This window comes from Neolamprologus multifasciatus, chromosome 10, assembly GCF_963576455.1.
Source record: "Neolamprologus multifasciatus chromosome 10, fNeoMul1.2, whole genome shotgun sequence".
In the NCBI taxonomy this organism is placed as follows: domain Eukaryota; kingdom Metazoa; phylum Chordata; class Actinopteri; order Cichliformes; family Cichlidae; genus Neolamprologus; species Neolamprologus multifasciatus.
The window spans coordinates 32,642,396-32,661,098 of NC_140448.1; the positions used below are offsets into that span (position 1 = coordinate 32,642,396).

General features: G+C 44.6%; 1 protein-coding gene across 2 annotated transcripts; it reads left to right on the top strand.

Annotated features, from left to right (window-relative positions):
- Positions 1 to 1,908: 1,908 nt before the first annotated feature.
- On the top strand, positions 1,909 to 17,620 carry LOC146510582 (apoptosis-associated speck-like protein containing a CARD). Of its 2 annotated transcripts, none has more exons than XM_085174251.1 (7): positions 1,909 to 2,081; positions 12,752 to 13,049; positions 13,450 to 13,509; positions 14,906 to 14,976; positions 15,550 to 15,847; positions 16,773 to 16,820; positions 17,233 to 17,620. In XM_085174251.1, the coding sequence occupies exons 2-7, from the start codon at positions 12,752 to 12,754 to the stop codon at positions 17,487 to 17,489; spliced, it is 1,032 nt and encodes a 343-aa protein (XP_085030377.1). In that variant the 5' UTR covers positions 1,909 to 2,081; the 3' UTR covers positions 17,490 to 17,620. The 2 variants fall into 2 exon arrangements, with proteins under 2 accessions (XP_085030377.1, XP_085030375.1); XM_085174249.1 differs by lacking the exon at positions 1,909 to 2,081 and adding an exon at positions 11,587 to 12,038.
- The last annotated feature ends 1,083 nt before the right edge of the window (positions 17,621 to 18,703 follow it).

Genomic DNA, 18,703 nt, shown 5'->3' on the forward strand with positions numbered 1-18,703 from the left:
TGTCCCTCTCAATGGGCCACTCAGCACGACGATGGATCAGTCTCTGCTCCAACTCTCAGCTCGCTCAGACGGCATCAGCTCGCGTCCTGGTCCCAGATGTCATTTATGGATCAGCCCCGACCACAAGGTGGCGCCGATCCCGGACCAGCCCCCAAGATTTGTTACGGGTCCCAAGGATGAAGACCACGATGACAAATATGTTACCTGTAAAAGCAGGTGAAGAGCGGAGTAAGGAAGACACGATGCGTCTCTGCTTTCCTCCAGAACGTGTCTGAGTCTGATTTATTTCACACAAATAAATGCTATATAAACACTAAACATGAGCTTTCAATATACTGTTCAGCTGGTTCCTCCTTTACATCAATTACTTATCAATCAATTTACTTATTTCACAACCTCAGCGAAATATACTCTCTTTCTGGTTCAGTTTCTCAAGTTCACACTTCTTTCCATAACAGTTACATTCTTTTATCATATCAATAAACACATCACATTGTCTTCTGCAGTCTCTTACTGGTTAAACAGTTATATTCAATAACAGCATTGGTAAATACATCACATTTGTTGCCTTCAGTAATTTACTGGCAAAATCACTATTTAGTGCATCATGAAACACAGCTTGTTTAATTAACCTGTGAATGCCTCTGTTAGCTACACAGAGTTGCTCAGAGTGCTTGTGTTACACTAGCTAATCTACTCAGTCACTTTAACATAACTATTAACATTCACATCTCACAGAACTGATTTGATTGGAGCATTACAACACGTTTACACAGAGCATAGGAGCGCACTGACTCTGCTTCACGAGCGCCCCACCTAACGAGCGGGCTCGCGGTGCGGTCGCGCGGGATACCCCTCCGGTTTCTCCCGTGTTTACATATAAATAACTTGGGCGGACCGCCTTAACTCTCTCATTCACATTAACGTGGGTAACCATGGTAACAATAAACAACATTTTCGGTGCGAGCACCATTTACCAACCTGTAAAAGCAGGTGAAGAGCGGAGTAAGGAAGACACGATGCGTCTCTGCTTTCCTCCAGAACGTGTCTGAGGAAGCAGCGGAAGGTGGGCTCCACTTACTGCACCCCGAAACTCCGGAGCAACCACCAAAGTTCCACCCTCACTGCTTTCTAACATAAAATGAATCCCTGTTACATGGACTTTTTTTAAAAAACTGAAAATAAATACATATAGTAATGAAAAATGTCCCGTTACATGGGTGTTTTACACAAAATAATATTAATGTGGTCATTCCCCCACAGGGGTGCCACAGAGGCAACAGGTCCAGTACTGAACCTGAAAACCTGATGCAGCTCGTTGGCTCGATCCGCCTTCTCTCTGCATCTTTACACCTTCTCAGCTCCTCCTTGTTCCTAGACCTGAATATCCTCGTCTTTTCATTCAGCTTCAGGTGATGAAGTGGGAGAAACGTACTGAACTCAGAGAGAAACCAGCAAGTTAGCAATCCAGCCATGCTAGTATTGATCCAATACCAACAACAACATATCGATATTACCAATATTTGGATTGATCCACCCCTTACACAACTTTCAGGTGGGCACAATAAAAAGGACACACATCGCCGTGGGAGGGGCTGACATGAGGAGAGGCAGAGAGTAATCCACGATGTGCAAATTATGAAATGAGGAAGCAGAAAGTGGAGCTCTGCTCTGTGGACAAGAACTAGTGACTGAATCGTTGCTCGTGGGGGAGGAGACCTATTATTTCATACTTGGGGAGGCTTGTGCCACCTCCCTCCTTTCAGACACACCCCTGGTATTAAAAGTGAGCTCTCTATAGAAACGATTTACAGCAATAAAGTTTATTACACTTGCAACACTGACAGCTGCAATCACAACAGCTGATGAGTCATTTGTGTTACACTGCCCAGAAGACCATGCGCATGCGCAACTGTCTCACAGACGAGTCTGGTCGCAAGTTGGCTGTAGAACCTTTTTTAAGGCGGTATTTGCCATTTGTTGGTATAACTCTGGGACGTGCTGGGACTCAAAAGTTGAATATCTCTCCCTGCTGTTGACAATACCTGAGACACACCCACTTCAGAAGAAAACAAGGAAAGGTGAGCATTATTGAGAAAATGAATCTTACAGCAACAAATGCTCTCTCTGCTAGTATCACTTCCTGTTCCTACAACACTGACAGCTGCAATCACAACAGCTGATGAGTCATTTGTGTTACACTGCCCAGTTACTACAACACTCTGGTGTTTTTGTGGATCTTATCTGCATAGCCAATTTCATTAAAAACCTATAGATAACTTATTTCTTATTGTAATCTTTAAAGTGTTTTATCCAAAGCACACTCTCTGTTGATTCACCTGCTAATATTCACAGTATTTACTCACACTGTTCATGTGTTGAACCGTTATTCCCCACTCGGCGACACACCTGCCGGGGTCAAACTGGTGATTCTGTTCTCAGACATGTGAAGCTAGAGACACCGGCAACCATAGTCAGTTGTCTTCCAGGGGCCAGAGCAGGCGACATTGAAGGAAATTTAAAACTGCTGGCTAAGGGTAAACGTAAAATCAGTAAGATCATAATTCACGTCGGCAGTAATGACACCCGGTTACGCCAATCGGAGGTCACTAAACTCAATATTGAATCGGTGTGTAACTTTGTAGTTTTCTCTGGTCCCCTCCCCAGTCAGACCAGGGGTGACATGTTTAGCCGCATGTTCCACTAATTACAGCAATACTAAAGCTACGTTCACACTGCAGGCGAAAGCGCATCAAATCCGATTTTTTTGACCCTCTGCGACCATATCCATCATGGTGTGACAGCGTGAACGGCACAAATCCGATATTTTCAAATCCGATCTGGGTCACTTTCGTATGTGATCCTGAATCCGATACATATCTGATGTTTTAGAAAAAACTTAGAAAAAGCTGCTGTTTGATGGTCATGTTGCATTAAATCCGTCTTTTACGTCACTGACACAAGACAGACGCCGATTATCAGCGCCGGAGAAGACATCGTGAACGCTTCCTGACCATCCAGTGTAGATGTCAGTGAAACTGTTGGGAAGACAACGTTGGAGAAACGTGAACATTTTATTTGTTCTGTATAATCTGCAGATTCTGACAGAAATCTGCAGCTAGAAGCACCGCTCCTCTAAAACAGCAATAAGGATCATTATTAGGTTATTTACATTATTATGTAAATAACAAGGGCGTAGCTTTAGTTGGTGGGGACGGATGATTCAACCATCGAACCCTGCCCTGTTTCTTTTCGTCTTTGCTTCTTGATAAAAAAGGAGAAATATACTTGCCTACATATGTTATTCTACATGCTTTTCAACCATTTAAAATTACAATTCATAGTTTTATATGTGAATTATATAATGTTAAATTACTATTAAACAAATGACTGACTAAGTATTTTAGACTTCAGCCATATTCCATATAAATCAGGTATCATACAAACATAGCTTCAAATACAGTCATGACAATAAAAGAATATGACTTTAAGGACTTAACAACATTACTTCAGTTATAATACAACAACATCTCTGATACATTAGCACTAAGGGAACACTGAATGACCTGCTGGTTTTTGTCCATAAAACTACTCATCTAAGATGACCACAGGGTAAAAGATCTCTCAGCAAAATTATGCAACAGTTTAGGCACTATTGCCCCGATCAAGTCAGTGAGCTGGGATGTTTTACTCTAAACATGAACTACTGTTACAGCAACAGACATGGACTACATGCCCCACACAACAACTCAATGTCCGCTATGTGAAGCAGCCAAACACATGCCTGCTCCTCTCATTAACTGAGATAAACTGCTGGCATATTTGTTTTCCATCTATACTGTCCAGTCTCTCCTGGTGGACATACAGCAGCATTGTTTAATCTCATTTGAGTCATTGTTGACCTTAGCCATCTTTTTAGTCTTCTGAGAGCACTAAAGCTTCTTTCAGCCTCAGTACCTGCGTTTTATCCTCAGATTAAAATTATTACTGTGCCTGATGTGTCTCACCTTTGGCCCTGGCTCTTCCCCTCTGACTGCACTAGGACATATTGCCACCTGATAAAATAACACATGGATTCGTGCCATATAAAAAGTGAGACGTGTCAATTCAGATTCCTTGTCAAATATACACTAATGAATCAATTTACATCAGCAGCCTGACAATTGTAATGATAATAAATACTAGTTAATCTATAGCACCAAATCATCAGTCAGTCACCTGCTGATTAGGTCACATGTGACCTCACCTCTTCACCTCTGTCTGAGCTACAACATGGCAGAGCTGTCTCTGTCACCTGATAAATAGGACATACATGACAAGAAGAATAAAATGTGGAGCTGCTTCAGTGTTTCTGTCAGTTTGTGCAGATCTTGACTCGTCAGTAATGTTTGTAGGCTGAGTGCATTTTTAAAACAATTTGTGCAAACTGCACTACAAGGTGGAATATTTGCAAAACTACCTCATGATATTTTGTCTCAAAAATTAACCCTATGAATATGTCAGTGCCATTAGGATGAAATTATTGTGTCACCAACATTTTAACGTTAGACATGTAATTCTAACAGCCTCTGTAAACTAATATTCGGGCTTACTCGAGGCTGCTGTTTTCTCTGACAGTCAAAATCAGGGGTCTGCAACCTTTAACACCCAAAGAGCCACTTGGACCCAGTTTCCACACAAAAGAAAACACTGGAAGCCGCAAATACTTTTTGAAATCTAAAATGAAGATAACACTGCATATATTGTTTTTTTTACCTTTATGCTTTGTGTGAACAACTAAAGTAAGTAAAGTTTATTTATTAAACGTTTTTCACAGAGAGGCAGTCACAAAGCGCTGTACACAAAGATTAAAATAAACAATACAATCAATAGACATTATACACAATGTAAAAGATCAAATGTAAATAATGTAAAGAATCTAAAATACGTAGATCAACAAAAGGCTTGTTTGAACAGAAAAGTTTTTAACTGCTTTTTAAAAGAATCCACAGAGCAAATAAGGTGTGTTGCTTATGAAATCCATGAAGTGTTACAGAGAAAATTACATTTTATTTATGTAATTAACACATTTTGAACTCTTAAAGAAATATAACAAAAGGAAAGACACCCAGCTGAACTAAAATGATCCAGCAAACAAAAACTGTTGTGAGCCCCCCTTATATCGCCTTTGTGCTTTTGGAGCCTTGACCTGACTTTTAAAAAGTAATTGGAAAAAAGCACTATGCTGCTAAAAAAGGAAAAATAGATATTTGCAAAATTCTGCCTAAATATGTATTTTACCAGGTTAATGTGTGTGGCGGGGCGTGGTCTGCAGCACCGCTGGGAGGCGGACGCACCTGAGCTGCACCTGCAATCACGCCTCGCTGCCTTAAAGTCTGTGCTCTCTGTGCTGTTGTGTTGTCGGGCTGTGAGCTGCAAAGCTACAGCCATAGCTGGACTGGCCATCGGGCATACCGGGCACTTGCCTGGTGGGCCGCTGGCGATTTTTTGTTTTTATGGGCCGATCGATTTTTTTTTTTTTTTTTTTTTGGAAGCGTATAAATAATGAAAGGTGTTGGATTGGCCAATTGGTCATGATCGACTCTGGGCTGGACCAATTACAGCTGAGGAGGTCGGATGCACCCTCCCCCTTGTTTAGCAATCTTATAGACGAACTAAAGAAAATGGAGAACAAAAAAAGGAAAGGAGGTGCAGAAAAAATTAGGACCAAAAAGAAACAAGCCCTTCAGGCAGACGCTGCCAAATGTGTAAAAATAACTGAATTGTTTGGTGGTAGCTATGGCATCGCTTCCACAGATTTAGCAACATCAGCAAGTGGTGGAGGCCAGCAGGTGGATAAGGGAAAGGGGAGGCAAGAGGAGGAGAGACCCGAGGCGGCCGCCGGTGTTGTGCCAAAAAGTGATTGCCTGCCAAAAACTGATTTCCAATGTTTGCGTGTATTTTTTATGTGTAATATCTTTACGTATGTTGGTAAATAGACTTCGGTGAACAGCGTTTACAAAGGGGCTATATATGGAATTAAAAAATTATCTGTTTTTTCAAGTATCTTTACAACTCTGTGTTATTGTACTTACATTATAACCAATCCGGTCCTTTATCCCCACTTTAAATATTTTTACAGAACTATTGTAATATTTGAGCCATTTCTGCTGTCCAACTACTTCTTACAAAATACATTTTTAATGTTAATTAGATTTTTTTAACGGCATAAATAAAGGTTATATAAAAGTCACTGCCAAAGACTGATTGCGGCTTCTACCTTGTTACACTAATGTTGTTTGTAGCTCAATATGACTTTATGTCATCCATGAGGGATGCATTTGACATATGTTTCACATATTATAGCCCAACAAGTTACTTATAGCAATTTAAATACGAGCAATCAGTTTTTGGCAAATTCCAGAAATCAGTTTTTGGCAGACAATTACTTTTTGGCACAACACCGGCTATTGCAGTTAATAATACAACAGTTTCTTGCCATTTTTTGTGTTTTTGTGTGTCTTTTTATCGCTGTGTAACTGAGTTCAATTGAAAGCCTGCGTGCGCTAGTACCTCTTGCCACAAGTTCCCAGTATCCTTTGCGGTTTTACCCCTGAATGACGTCACATTTTTGGTGGGCCGGTCTCTGTCTCTAGTCAAAATGCCCGGGCTGATTTTTTGTCCCAGTCCAGCCCTGGCTACAGCCGACTGTATGCGCACAGCAACCGTGTGTGAAAAGTGGTCAATAAAGAGATGCTGAAAAGCGTGTTCATGGAAACATCGTCGGGTCTGCCGTGATATGTTTACAATAAGACTTCTGCTCCCGACCGCTGCGCACAGCATCTGCAAATCGGGGCTTTCATCTTTACGCAGGACTTTAAGCTGTCATCTGTGAGGCGTGAGCGGTGTTCTTGCTGTCTGGGGCTGGGCGCTCATGTATGTACCGAGTCACTCCTGGTGGCCGATTGGTGGGCCTGGCGCCTGTGGCCCGGCTGGGCCCCTTCAGGGGGGTGGGGTGCCCTCAGGTATCTGGAACTGAGGCCAGGTCCTCTCTGGCACAGCTGGCTGCCGGCAGTGACCGTGGACACGTCACTGCAACCCCCTCTGGCCTCTGCTCCGTGGCTGCTTGATGACCTATTGTTGTGCAGCACACAAGATCGACAGCGCACAATGTGCTTTGAGGCAGCTGCCAAGAAAGGTGTAGTTTGTGTCTGTGGACACCCGTGTGCACACCTGTCTGCATCAGCACACTTGTATTCAAAAGGTTTCTCCATGTATCGATCTGCTAGGGAGTGTGGGGAGTCATAGCCCGTCCCCCAGGGTATGAAGCAGGTATGGAGGAGATCCAGGCCCCAGAGTACAAGGACCCAAGGAGGACCACCAAAAGGGGGGGAACCGTGCCACCCTCCTGGGAAGAGCTGAGTAGAGCCCCAAACGAGAGGTCACCCAGCAGCTACGGAGCAGAGGCCAGAGGGGGTTGCAGTGGCGTGCCCGCGGGCTCTGCCGGCAGCCAGCTGTGCCAGAGAGGACCGAGCTTCAGGCCCAGAGGCCTGAGGGCATCCCACCCCCCGGAAGGGGCCCAGCTGGGCCACAGGCACCAAGCCCCGCCAATCGGCCACCAGGAGTGAGCCGGTACATACATGTGTCCCAGTCGACAAGGACCACCAACACACCAACGTCTGAGGGCATCAGCCACCGGCAGGGAGTGTGGTGAGGGGAGATAGGCCTCCGAACTTTGGAGGGCCTGAGATGTACCCAGAGAGGTTTAGTCTAAGACCCAACCTGACATATAGACACAGATGAACAGGCGCACGCGGACATAAACGTGCATTCCCACCCCATATGCACAACCAAATACTCGGCACTCACCCAACGTGTAGACAGACACAAATAGACACTGCACAGACAGTCACACTCCCCAAACATACTCTATATCCCAGGTCCAGGTACCCCCGCCCCCAGAAGGGCAAGCCGCACCTAAACCCAGGAGATGTAACCCTTCTCTCTGGGGTGGAGGCAAGCGGACCACCTCCTTATCTTCAGTAGCAGGGAGGCCCCGCATCCCAGACCCCAATCTGACGGCCAGCACCTCCTCCCAGTCCCCCAGCCCTGACGGGTAACAGAACCGGGGTGAGTGAAGACCCCAAACCTCCCTACGCTGCGCTCATATGTAGTGTTGCTGTGTGCTGTTCTAAAGTGCATTTAAAACACAGGAGAGCATGGTACTTGCTTCCTCTCAGAGAGCAGCACAGCTCCTCCCAAAAACCCTTAGTGTCTATATGCATTTAAAATTGAGGGTAGGGCACCAGCGCCAGAGGCGGGTTGGAATACACAGAACATCCTCTGGATGCTGTAAAAGGTGCCCACCCCCAAGGCCCTATATGTATGTGTTATGTGAGAGTGTGAGTAATGTGGATGTACAGGCGGCCAGAAGGGGACAGAGGGGGAGTGCCTCCCCTGCACCTTGGTGACATACCTGCACCCCAAGCCCTGCGTGTGTGGGTGGGTGTGGTAGAGCGGGAATAGGGAGGCAAGCGGCCCCTCCCTGGGTCCAGCTCCCCCGCTGACCCCAGTAGGCACCCCCACACTTTGGAACCCATCAGGGCAAGGGGGCCCAGGCCCATCCGGACCGGGGCCCGCAGCAGCAGCAACGCCCAGCCCCACAGAGTCCGGGGCAGCCCACCCGACTCCACCCCTGAGAAAACTGCACCCACCCCATCATCCAATCATCTCCCAAACTACACAAGACAATAGACACCCAGGTTGAGTTCATTCTCCACCTCTCCTATATCTCTCCCCCACCTGCAGAGTGAGCTGCAAAGATATAACAACCTCCCCACCAGTTAGAGAGCCCCCTAGTTGGGCCGATGCACCAGAGGTCCCCTGCACTGGGGCTGAGCCCCCCTGCACCCACTCGCCCACAGCTCCGGCGACACAACAGCCAGGACCAAGCCCCCAAGGCCCAGCCAGCACCCCAGACCGGGGGCGGAGCACCCCCAGACCCCCAAGCCTCCACACCTATCCCGGACCCGCCCAGGGGTAGCCAGGCTACCAGGCCAGTAACCAACCAGTAGCCAGCGTCCGTAAGCGTTTTCTAAGGACAGTGCGAAAACAGTAAAGAAAGGGGGAAAAAGCCACCTCTTTCCTATCGGTGGAAAAATGTTGACCAATTAAAAAAAAAAAGTTAACACTTGGGATTTGGTTGTTTAGGAAGAGGGAAAAGTTTTTGGGAGTGACGGTAACGGCAGCGAGACAGAGCGAGCGAGTAAGAGAGAGAGAGAGTTTAGATGTGGGAGATTTGTGGTGTTTAGTGTGGAGTGTATACTTAGTGTGTTGTGTTGTCTTGTGTAGTTGTTCTGTTGTGTAGCTTTGTTTTGTGTGTCACTGAGGGCACTAATGAATGTCACAAAGTCACATTTGTAAACACTGTCACTAAGTAGAAAACCAGTGGAGTAATACACCTCCTGTTGTCAGGCCTGCAGGTTTATCCCATTGGCGTTCTGACTTTTGGTGGACAAACTTTTTTTTTTACTGCTTTTTACTCTTTTTATCTGCTTTCACACAGTTCAACAAATGCTCGTGCAGTCTAGTTTTCAGATAGATGATACTTCTTTCAGAAGAGAGGTGGTTTGATACATCTTCTATTTACTGGGAATTTGTTAGCATCCATTCAGCTATAGGCATCAGACTGACAGCTTTTGTGATAGTTTGGACTAATATGTTTTTCTATTTTGTTCACAAGTAGTCATGAATAGGATGGATCACACTGATGGTTTTTTGCCCCTCACAAGAAATTAATCCGTTTCTCCCTTCACAAATTGTTACCCATTGATCGCGTAGACCACGTTGTAACAAGTAATTGCTGTTTCTTTTCTTTAGATTGGATCAGTTGGAAAAATCAAACTGAAGCTCAAACACAGAAAGAAGAAAATTCAAGCAAGAGTTTGAACTTGTAGACAGCACAGGTGCCATCAGGATCATCTGAAGACATCAAGCAGCTCAGTGGAATATCACATGGAGACTTTCTCAGGATGGTCAACGCAAAGACCAGTCGCGACTATGGTACAATATGACTGCACTCAAGTAACTATTTCTACTACAGTTTATGACTATTTGTTATTTTCAATAATCTTTATTTTTATAGAGCATTTTTCTTTCTACTATAACTAAAAAAAGAAAAATGGTAAATGGCCTGTATTTGTATAGCACTTTACTTAGTCTCTATGGACCCCAAAGTGCTTCACACTACATTCACACACTGGTGATGGCAGCTACATTGTAGCCACACTGACAGAGGCGAGGCTGCCGGACACTGGCGCCACCGGGCCCTCTGACCACCACCAGTAGGCAATGGGTGAAGTGTCTTGCCCAAGGACACAACGACCGAGACTGTCGGAGCCGGGGCTCGAACCAGCAACCTTCCGATTACAAGGCAAACTTCTTGAGCCACAATCGCCCCGTGGCGATGATAAAATCAGAGCTCTGCAGACCTCTCAGGAGAAGATGAGGAAGCTCTACAGCGGCCCTCTGAAAGCTGGCGATGCCTCCAAAGAAGCCTTCTACCAAATCCTCAAGAAACGTGAGAAGATGCTCATTGAGGACCTCAGCTGAAACAGTAAAGTAAAGCCAGGGTCTCCTTTATGATCACAGAGTAACTGAGCTGATGTTTGTTAACTTACAGGTCTATCAAACCCGTGGCTGTCAGACTGCATCAACACTGCACCTGTCCCCAGAATAGCTTCTTCACACAGGGTGCAGCCAACATCAGAGCACCACACAGAAGGGCCCGCTAACTGAGGAACTGCGGAGTGCTTCGGAGGCATCTACCATCAGCGACCCCCGCTCCCAGATCTCGCCCACAGTGGAAACGTCTCAGGTGCTGCAAGAGGAAGCAGAAGAGGGGTAAGCGCGGAGACATCAGGCAGGATCAGGCAGGCTAGCGGCTGAATTTGTTTTTACATTTTTGAACCTTCTACAGAGGCACCGTTGAAAGCATCCTCACCAGCTGCATCACTGTGTGGTCTGGCTCCTGCACTGCCAGAAAAAGTTATTGAGTATTGAGAGCAGCAGAGAGGATCGTGGGTACTTCTCCTCCCTCCCTTCAGAACATCTACAGCACCCGCCTCATCTCTCTGCATTACAGGTGACTCCACTCATCCGTCCAACAGCTTCTTCAGTTTGCTGCCATCAGGAAGGAGACTGAAGAGCCTCGGGGCTGCAGACTGAGACAGCTTCATCCATCAGTCAGGATGCTGAATTCACTCCCTGCTCTCGCACACACCAACTCCAGACCTGCATCCACCTCTGAACCCCCCAAACATACAAACTCTGAACTTCAACCATCGCCCTTTCACTGACTGCCCCACCTCCACATGCACATGAACTCTTGCCCACAAACACTGTTGGACTCTGCTGTTTATGTAAGATTGTATTGTGTTCCCATCTATGGATGTAGCATTCATGTGAGAAGCTTCATCTTTGTGCTGAACTGTGTATTCATCCTGTAGTTAATACAACTCCTGTGCATGTGTGATAGATTGATTATTTGTTGAAATTCATAATGGAGTAAAACGTATGAAGTATGAAGCGCCTGGAAACACCTGTTGTTGTGATTTGGAGTAAATAAAGTTGAACCAAATCCTCACGTGTGTAAACTGTAATCACTCTGCTTTAGCTCTGCTTACTTATGTGTGTTACTTTAACAGAAGACAGGAAGTGTGCTGCACAGTTTGAGGGCAGCTGTGGACCAAACCATTATTTATCAGGGTGGGAGCTGTGACTCTGAAACTGCCTGTTAGATTATAAAGATTTAACTCTGAACAGTCAGTGCTAAAAATCTGTGTGTGTGTGTGTGTGTGTGTGTGTGTGTGTGTGTGTGTGTGTGTGTGTGTGTGTGTATCTGTTTTGATCAGTGTGTATTTGACAAGCAAACGAGATAAAAGGGAGGTTGGTATGTTCGTTCTGCGCGATGACATCACACTGCGCAGCTTTCCCGCCTTCCTCAAACAATTTGCTGCTCTGAAACTCGTAAACTGAGCTGCGGCTGAAAACCAGCAGGAGTGAGTATTATTTAAATGCTTTTCCCTGAAAGGTGTTACAAAAGAAACGTTTTATAGTGAAGAATTTTACATTTATAAACTATTGTTGATCTTGTGGTTTGAACAAAGAAACGTGAGAGCAGATTATCGCCTGTTATGGGTTCTGTTTCCTGGCAGTGCGTGTCATTGGCACAGCAGCTCTGTCAGGAAGTTTGTTTCAGGGAAGCTTTTTTTTCTGCAGACGATGAATAAAGCACCTCTGCAAAAACCTGTATACAGTGTGTGTATATGTACCTGCTCCTTAGTGCAAGGAGGAACAGGATGAGCAGTGCTGGAGCTACAAAATGACCTCCAGCAGGTCAGTGGTGTGACAGACGGGGTCCTCGGGTCCTCCTGGTGAAGCAACACCTGCCCTCATGGAGAATAGAAAGGCTCAGAGGACAGGTTGCTTGGAACAGTGCAAAGGAAACACTGACTATAGAGTCTCTGTGTAAATGTTGTTGTTTGTGATTTCCCACAGCTGGAAACAGAACACACAGATCACTCTGTGTTTACATGACAGCTCTCAGAGGCCTTTAAACTGCGTTTCAATAAATGTTAAAAGGCTGAAAGTAGAAATGAAACTTCTCAGATGAATGTGAGGTGCAGTGTAAACTGCACAGTGTGCTTTCACCTCTCACAGTGTGTTGGGTTCATGGAGCTGGTGTAACAGAGCGTTTCTGTCTGTGTGTCAGATGTCAACGACTTCAGAGGAAGAGTGGAAAACAGCTCTGACTGAGATCCTCGAAGACCTCGATGGGTCACAGTACAAAAAGATGATGTTTTTTCTGTCGGATATCCCCAAACATGTAAGGACGGACAAGTCCAGAGAAGAGATGCCCCAAGTAATCATCGAGCACTACGGAGTGGAAACATCTGTCCATAAAATCCATGAAATAATGGATCGGATACCTCGGAGGGACCCAAAAGTTCAGGGCCGACTGCGCCCCTTTGTGGAAAGACTGGAGAAGAAACAGGAGGATGAGAGAAGAGGTGAGTTCATCCTGTGACCTGATGTTTATGTGAAGTTTCTACAGATGGTCTGTGAGTAACAGCAGAAGCTGTAAAGGTCAGTGCAAGTGATAATAAAGAGGTTTTTACAGATGTTTGATGTTTAGGTCTTTTTTTCTTTCTTCATGTTAAAATGAGAATCTAAGATTTTAATTATTCATGTTTATTCATTTTATTGTAATTCCACATTTCTTGAACAGTCAGAAAAAATTATTTTAACATAAACTTGTTCGTTTTTATAAAAGTGGCAGATACACATCACATGTTCCCAGATTAAACCAGGGACCACTGGGAGGGTTTCATGCTTACTCTGTGGAGAAACCTGCTGCCTCACACGACTTTAACAACCTGTGTGCTCAACCTTTAAAAATGTGACTTTCAGGGAAGAAGAGGAAACGGAGTGAAACTGTTCTGAGGTCAGCGGGCAGAAAGGGTGAAGCTGGTAGGTGAACATCTATCTGTATGGAGTCACAGTGTTTCTGCTGAAGGTTAATCTTGTTTTCACACCTACAGTTTGGTTTTTCTGATCACAGAAAAACCGAAGTGAACCAAAATGTTTCTCTAACCATGAGAGAACGTTGAGTCCACTCATTGGTCAGACATGTCTGAAGGCAGCAGCCACAAAAGTAAAAAACTGCACTAGTAGATAACATGGAGAGTTTCATAAACAGCTGGTTGCTCGCCTGTACTGACATCTATGGCATCCTGCTGCATCCCAGAATGCAAAGCGTGGCTACGGGAAGGCTGAGACCAGAACCGAACACAAGCCTGGGGACTCGAACCCCAGGATTTTCCTTCCGGAGACTCGAACTCCGGAAGAGCAAGCACTTCACCACTCAGCCAGACAAAAAACTCCTCATAACTGTATACAAAGTTAGCTACAACTCACCCATCTGCAGGAGTCCCCTCAAAATGATCTCGGTGATAACTGAAACACACGGCTCTGTGACTCCTACATTTCCTTCGCTTCAACAGCTGGTAGGACAAAGGTACCTTTTCCCTCCCGTCCACGGAACCGTTGTTCAGCGACCACACGGACCATCCCATCCTCGTCACCATTTTGTTGTGGAAGTTTTCCATTTAACCTCTTAAGCCCCAAGCATAACTAATCTCCTGCCTTTTGCCCCCATATCAGGGGGCGTTGGGGCTTAGAAGGTTAAATAAAGCCTGCAGACGAGCGGTAGCTAACATTCTTTAATCCAAACACACAAAGACAACAGAAAACCAAGCTTGATGGAGTCCCTGCATGTCTGCGGGGCAGACAGTCAGCAGAATCTCTCTGAGCCTAGCGTGACTCTCTGTTAAATACCTTCTCCAGGAACAAAAGGCAGCACACAGCTGTTTCACACCTTAAGGTTCACACTCCCTTGCTACCTCCCAGAGTCCTCAAAGAGACAAAAGACTCTTCCTGTGGAGTTGTCTGCTTCCTTACTACACCCCCACCATCTGTCTTAACGTATGAGTGTCAGACATGTTAAAATCCAGTGGCACCAAGGCATTGTATAATAAAATAATGTGATTAATACATAAGTAAAAGAAATTCCTGTACAGGCTGCACATCTGATGCTGGGCTGGTGTTTGGCTGTGCATCGACGTGAGCCTGACTATATCTGGTAATCTCTCAACCTCAAACACAAGATGAGGCTCACTGGCCACCACAGAGCTGACAGTGCAGGCTCCAAAAACCAGTTTGGATCGGACTTGATCCACAAAGACCGGACCAATGCAGCTCTTCCTCTGGGTCTGAGGGTGTATCCTTGTGTCCAACAATCATATTAAACCGACAGATTTGAGGGTTTTACCTTCAAACCAGAGTAACACAGTTTCTTCTCTTATAGGCGAGCAGAAAAGCTGCCAGCCTGTCGGAGTGAAATCATCATCATCAGCACTGAAGCGCTCCCTCCGTCAGGTATGGTCATTTATTCTGCTGCTTTTATATCTCCTCAAATCAGAGGAAGAGGAGGAAGGTGGTGATGTGACGAAACACAGAGACACTGAGGGAACAGATGAATATAATAATGAGATGAGGGGACAGATTGTGGAAAAACAGATCCATCAAACAGTGGGACATCCTTTCACTCCGAGCACATCACCCGTCCATATCAGCACAGACGTCAGATCATTGAGATCTGAGATGTTCTCAAAGTGTTCTTTTACTCTCATGAGCAGTGAGCTGGGGTCCCTCAGTAAAACCACTGAACGAAGCACACCTGTGGGTTGTGTTGTCACGGAAACGTGCGTGGACTGATTTGGTGAAAATGTCGATTTCCCACAGCTGGAAACAGAATCACTCTGTGTTTACATGACAGCTCTCAGAGGCCTTTAAACTGCGTTTCAATAAATGTTAAAAGGCTGAAAGTAGAAATGAAACTTCTCAGATGAATGTGAGGTGCAGTGTAAAACTGCACAGTGTGCTTTCACCTCTCACAGTGTGTTGGGTTCATGGAGCTGGTGTAACAGAGCGTTTCTGTCTGTGTGTCAGATGTCAACGACTTCAGAGGAAGAGTGGAAAACAGCTCTGACCGAGATCCTCGAAGACCTCGATGGGCCACAGTACAATAAGATGATGCTTTTTCTGTCGGATATCCCCAAACATGTAAGGACGGACAAGTCCAGAGAAGAGATGCCCCAAGTAATCATCGAGCACTACGGAGTGGAAACATCTGTCCATAAAATCCATGAAATAATGGATCGGATACCTCGGAGGGACCCAAAAGTTCAGGGCCGACTGCGCCCCTTTGTGGAAAGACTGGAGAAGAAACAGGAGGATGAGAGAAGAGGTGAGTTCATCCTGTGACCTGATGTTTATGTGAAGTTTCTACAGATGGTCTGTGAGTAACAGCAGAAGCTGTAAAGGTCAGTGCAAGTGATAATAAAGAGGTTTTTACAGATGTTTGATGTTTAGGTCTTTTTTTCTTTCTTCATGTTAAAATGAGAATCTAAGATTTTAATTATTCATGTTTATTCATTTTATTGTAATTCCACATTTCTTGAACAGTCAGAAAAAATTATTTTAACATAAACTTGTTCGTTTTTATAAAAGTGGCAGATACACATCACATGTTCCCAGATTAAACCAGGGACCACTGGGAGGGTTTCATGCTTACTCTGTGGAGAAAACTGTCTTAAAGTGTCTCCAAATTCACAGCTCTCATCATGTTGCTGAAGACTGACCTGCAGATAACAGACTGACAGGCAGGTTACAAATATAGAGTCATCAGTTCCACTCTGAGGAAGCAACAAGGAAGTATAATTCCACAAACCAGGAGCCGATTTTAGAATTTAAGGGAGATGAAGCTGAGGAGTGAGCACATGCAGACTACACACCTGTAAGAGGGATAATAAAGCCCTGGTGAACTCAGTCATAAAGAACAGCAAATGTAGGGAAATGTTTTCCTTTCAAAAATATTGAACTTTGATTATAATGAAAATGACACTAAATATACTTTGACATGTTTGACATGTTTGATACTTTGACTGGTGCAACATTTATTCAGCTGACAAACCATTAAATTAGATTCTGCAGGCAGCACGTAAGACCAGGATGTAAAACCTCACCTTTGCTGGAGTTCCTTCAGGAGTGGGCGGAACAAACAAATGAGAAAACTCGAGTCTGTTTACCTGTGGGGTTTTTTTTGTTGTTGTTGCTATAGTTACAGCGGATGAGAGCAGTTGATTTGTTTAACAACCAAATTTTTTTTTCAGATGCAGGATCATCAACAGGAGCGACTGGTGTCAGAGCTCTGACTGATGGTAGGCACACAGCTGTCCTCAGTAATGTGTTTGATTAGAAACAAAGAAACGTGTCACAGCGTTTGTCACGTTCATCAAGTTCAAACTGCAGACACCAATGAGACGGTGATCAGGTGAAAAATAAAGAACAAAACTCCCGGGAGGCGAATAATACAGCACAAATGAATCCCTGATCAATCACAGACAGTAACGACGATGGAAAAAGGAACAAAGGATAAAATCAGTAAAACACAGGCAGGCCACTCATATAATGGTCTCATTGCCAGAGAACCCAAACAATGACATCAATATTTCTGGGTTTTTCTTTAACAAACTTCAGTGATTTATGTTTTTAAATAAAAATGTATTCTTGCATTTTGATATAAAAGCAATGCAGCAAGACTCCAATCAGTCGCTGTCATTTTCCCCTCAGGACAAAAACACTTTGTGGATGAACACCGATTAGACCTGATCCAGAGAGTGAGCAACATCGAACCGATTCTGGACGAGCTCCTACAAGGAAAAATCATCCAACAAGAAGCTTATGATAAAATCAGAGCTCAGCAGATCCCTCAGGAGAGGATGAGGGCGCTCTACAACGGCCCTCTGAAAGCTGGCGAGGCCTCCAAAGAAGCCTTCTACCAGAGCCTCAAGAAACATGAGCCGATGCTCGTTGACGACCTCAGCTGAAAGAACTTTGTGTTTTTAACAGCTTGAACAGAAGATGGAACATTTTATATTTGTGCATCTATGGTTCATCTTTGGCACCTTATGTTGGGCTTAAATAAATTTAAATTTGTGTGGTAAATCACACACCAGCATGTCAGCGCTTACCTTTCTTTGGTCACAGAAAACAAGTTTCATCCAATAAACACAAACTTCTACTCAACCAGGAAGTTACCAGACAGTTTTCTATGAGCCAGTCATCTGTAATGATTGGCTCCTGGTGTGTAATGAGGTAATGCACCTTAAACACAAACATTTTAGTTGAAATTAACAGAACCAAACAAGACTTTTTTACTTTTACCAAAGTAAAAATTATGAGAAATGTCAGGCAGTACGTCAGTGGTGTTGGTGTGTGTGTGTGGTGAGTGAAACAAGAGGTCGCTTGAAGCGGGTACAGCGGCTGTATCCCAATTCAGGGTCTGCACGTCTGAAGTACGCGCACTACGTACGGAAGTGAGAGGCTTGTGAAATGGGACGGTCTAGCCTGCGTCGCGCTGTTCAGGTTGCCTAGCAACCATGATACTAACCGCGAGAAACGTTACAGACAGCTTTGTGTGACAGAAAGTCATTCATTTTTGTCATAACATCACTTTGATTAGTTGAGTATCTGAGGCTGAGACCACAGGACTGGAAATATATATAAATATATATATATATATATATATATATATATATATATATATATATATATTTATATATTACAGCAGTGAGCTTGAACTCTGGGTCAAAGATTCAAGTTGCAGTTATTTATATTTCCAATCACCTTAAATCTTCACTCAAAGACAAGTACCTGTGACAGTGTATGTCAAGAGATGCATCCTATGACACTTCTTCAGCTGAGAATCAGAGAGGAGAAACACACAGTTTTACTTGTATACAAGGGCAGCACAGAGCACTGGCACGAGACTGAGGCTCAGAGACTCGCACTGAGGACTGCCCTACTATGAAGCTCCTGGAGACACCTGTTGTTGTGATTTGGAGTTGTATAAATAAAGTTGAACCAAATCCTCACGTGTGTAAACTGTAATCACTCTGCTTTAGCGCTGCTTACTTTGTGTGTGTTACTTTAACAGAAGACAGGAAGTGTGCTGCACAGTTTGAGGGCAGCTGTGGACCAAACCATTATTTATGAGGGTGGGAGCTGTGACTCTGAAACTGCCTGTTAGATTATAACAGTG

Bases quoted from the DNA above. Each gene is read 5' to 3' on its own strand.
- LOC146510582 (XM_085174251.1), top strand. From the start codon at position 12,752: ATGTCAACGACTTCAGAGGAAGAGTGGAAAACAGCTCTGACTGAGATC. The intron at 15,848-16,772 runs GTGAGTTCATCC...TTTTTTTTTCAG, and splicing joins ACAGGAGGATGAGAGAAGAG to ATGCAGGATCATCAACAGGA. The intron at 16,821-17,232 runs GTAGGCACACAG...TTTTCCCCTCAG, and splicing joins TGTCAGAGCTCTGACTGATG to GACAAAAACACTTTGTGGAT.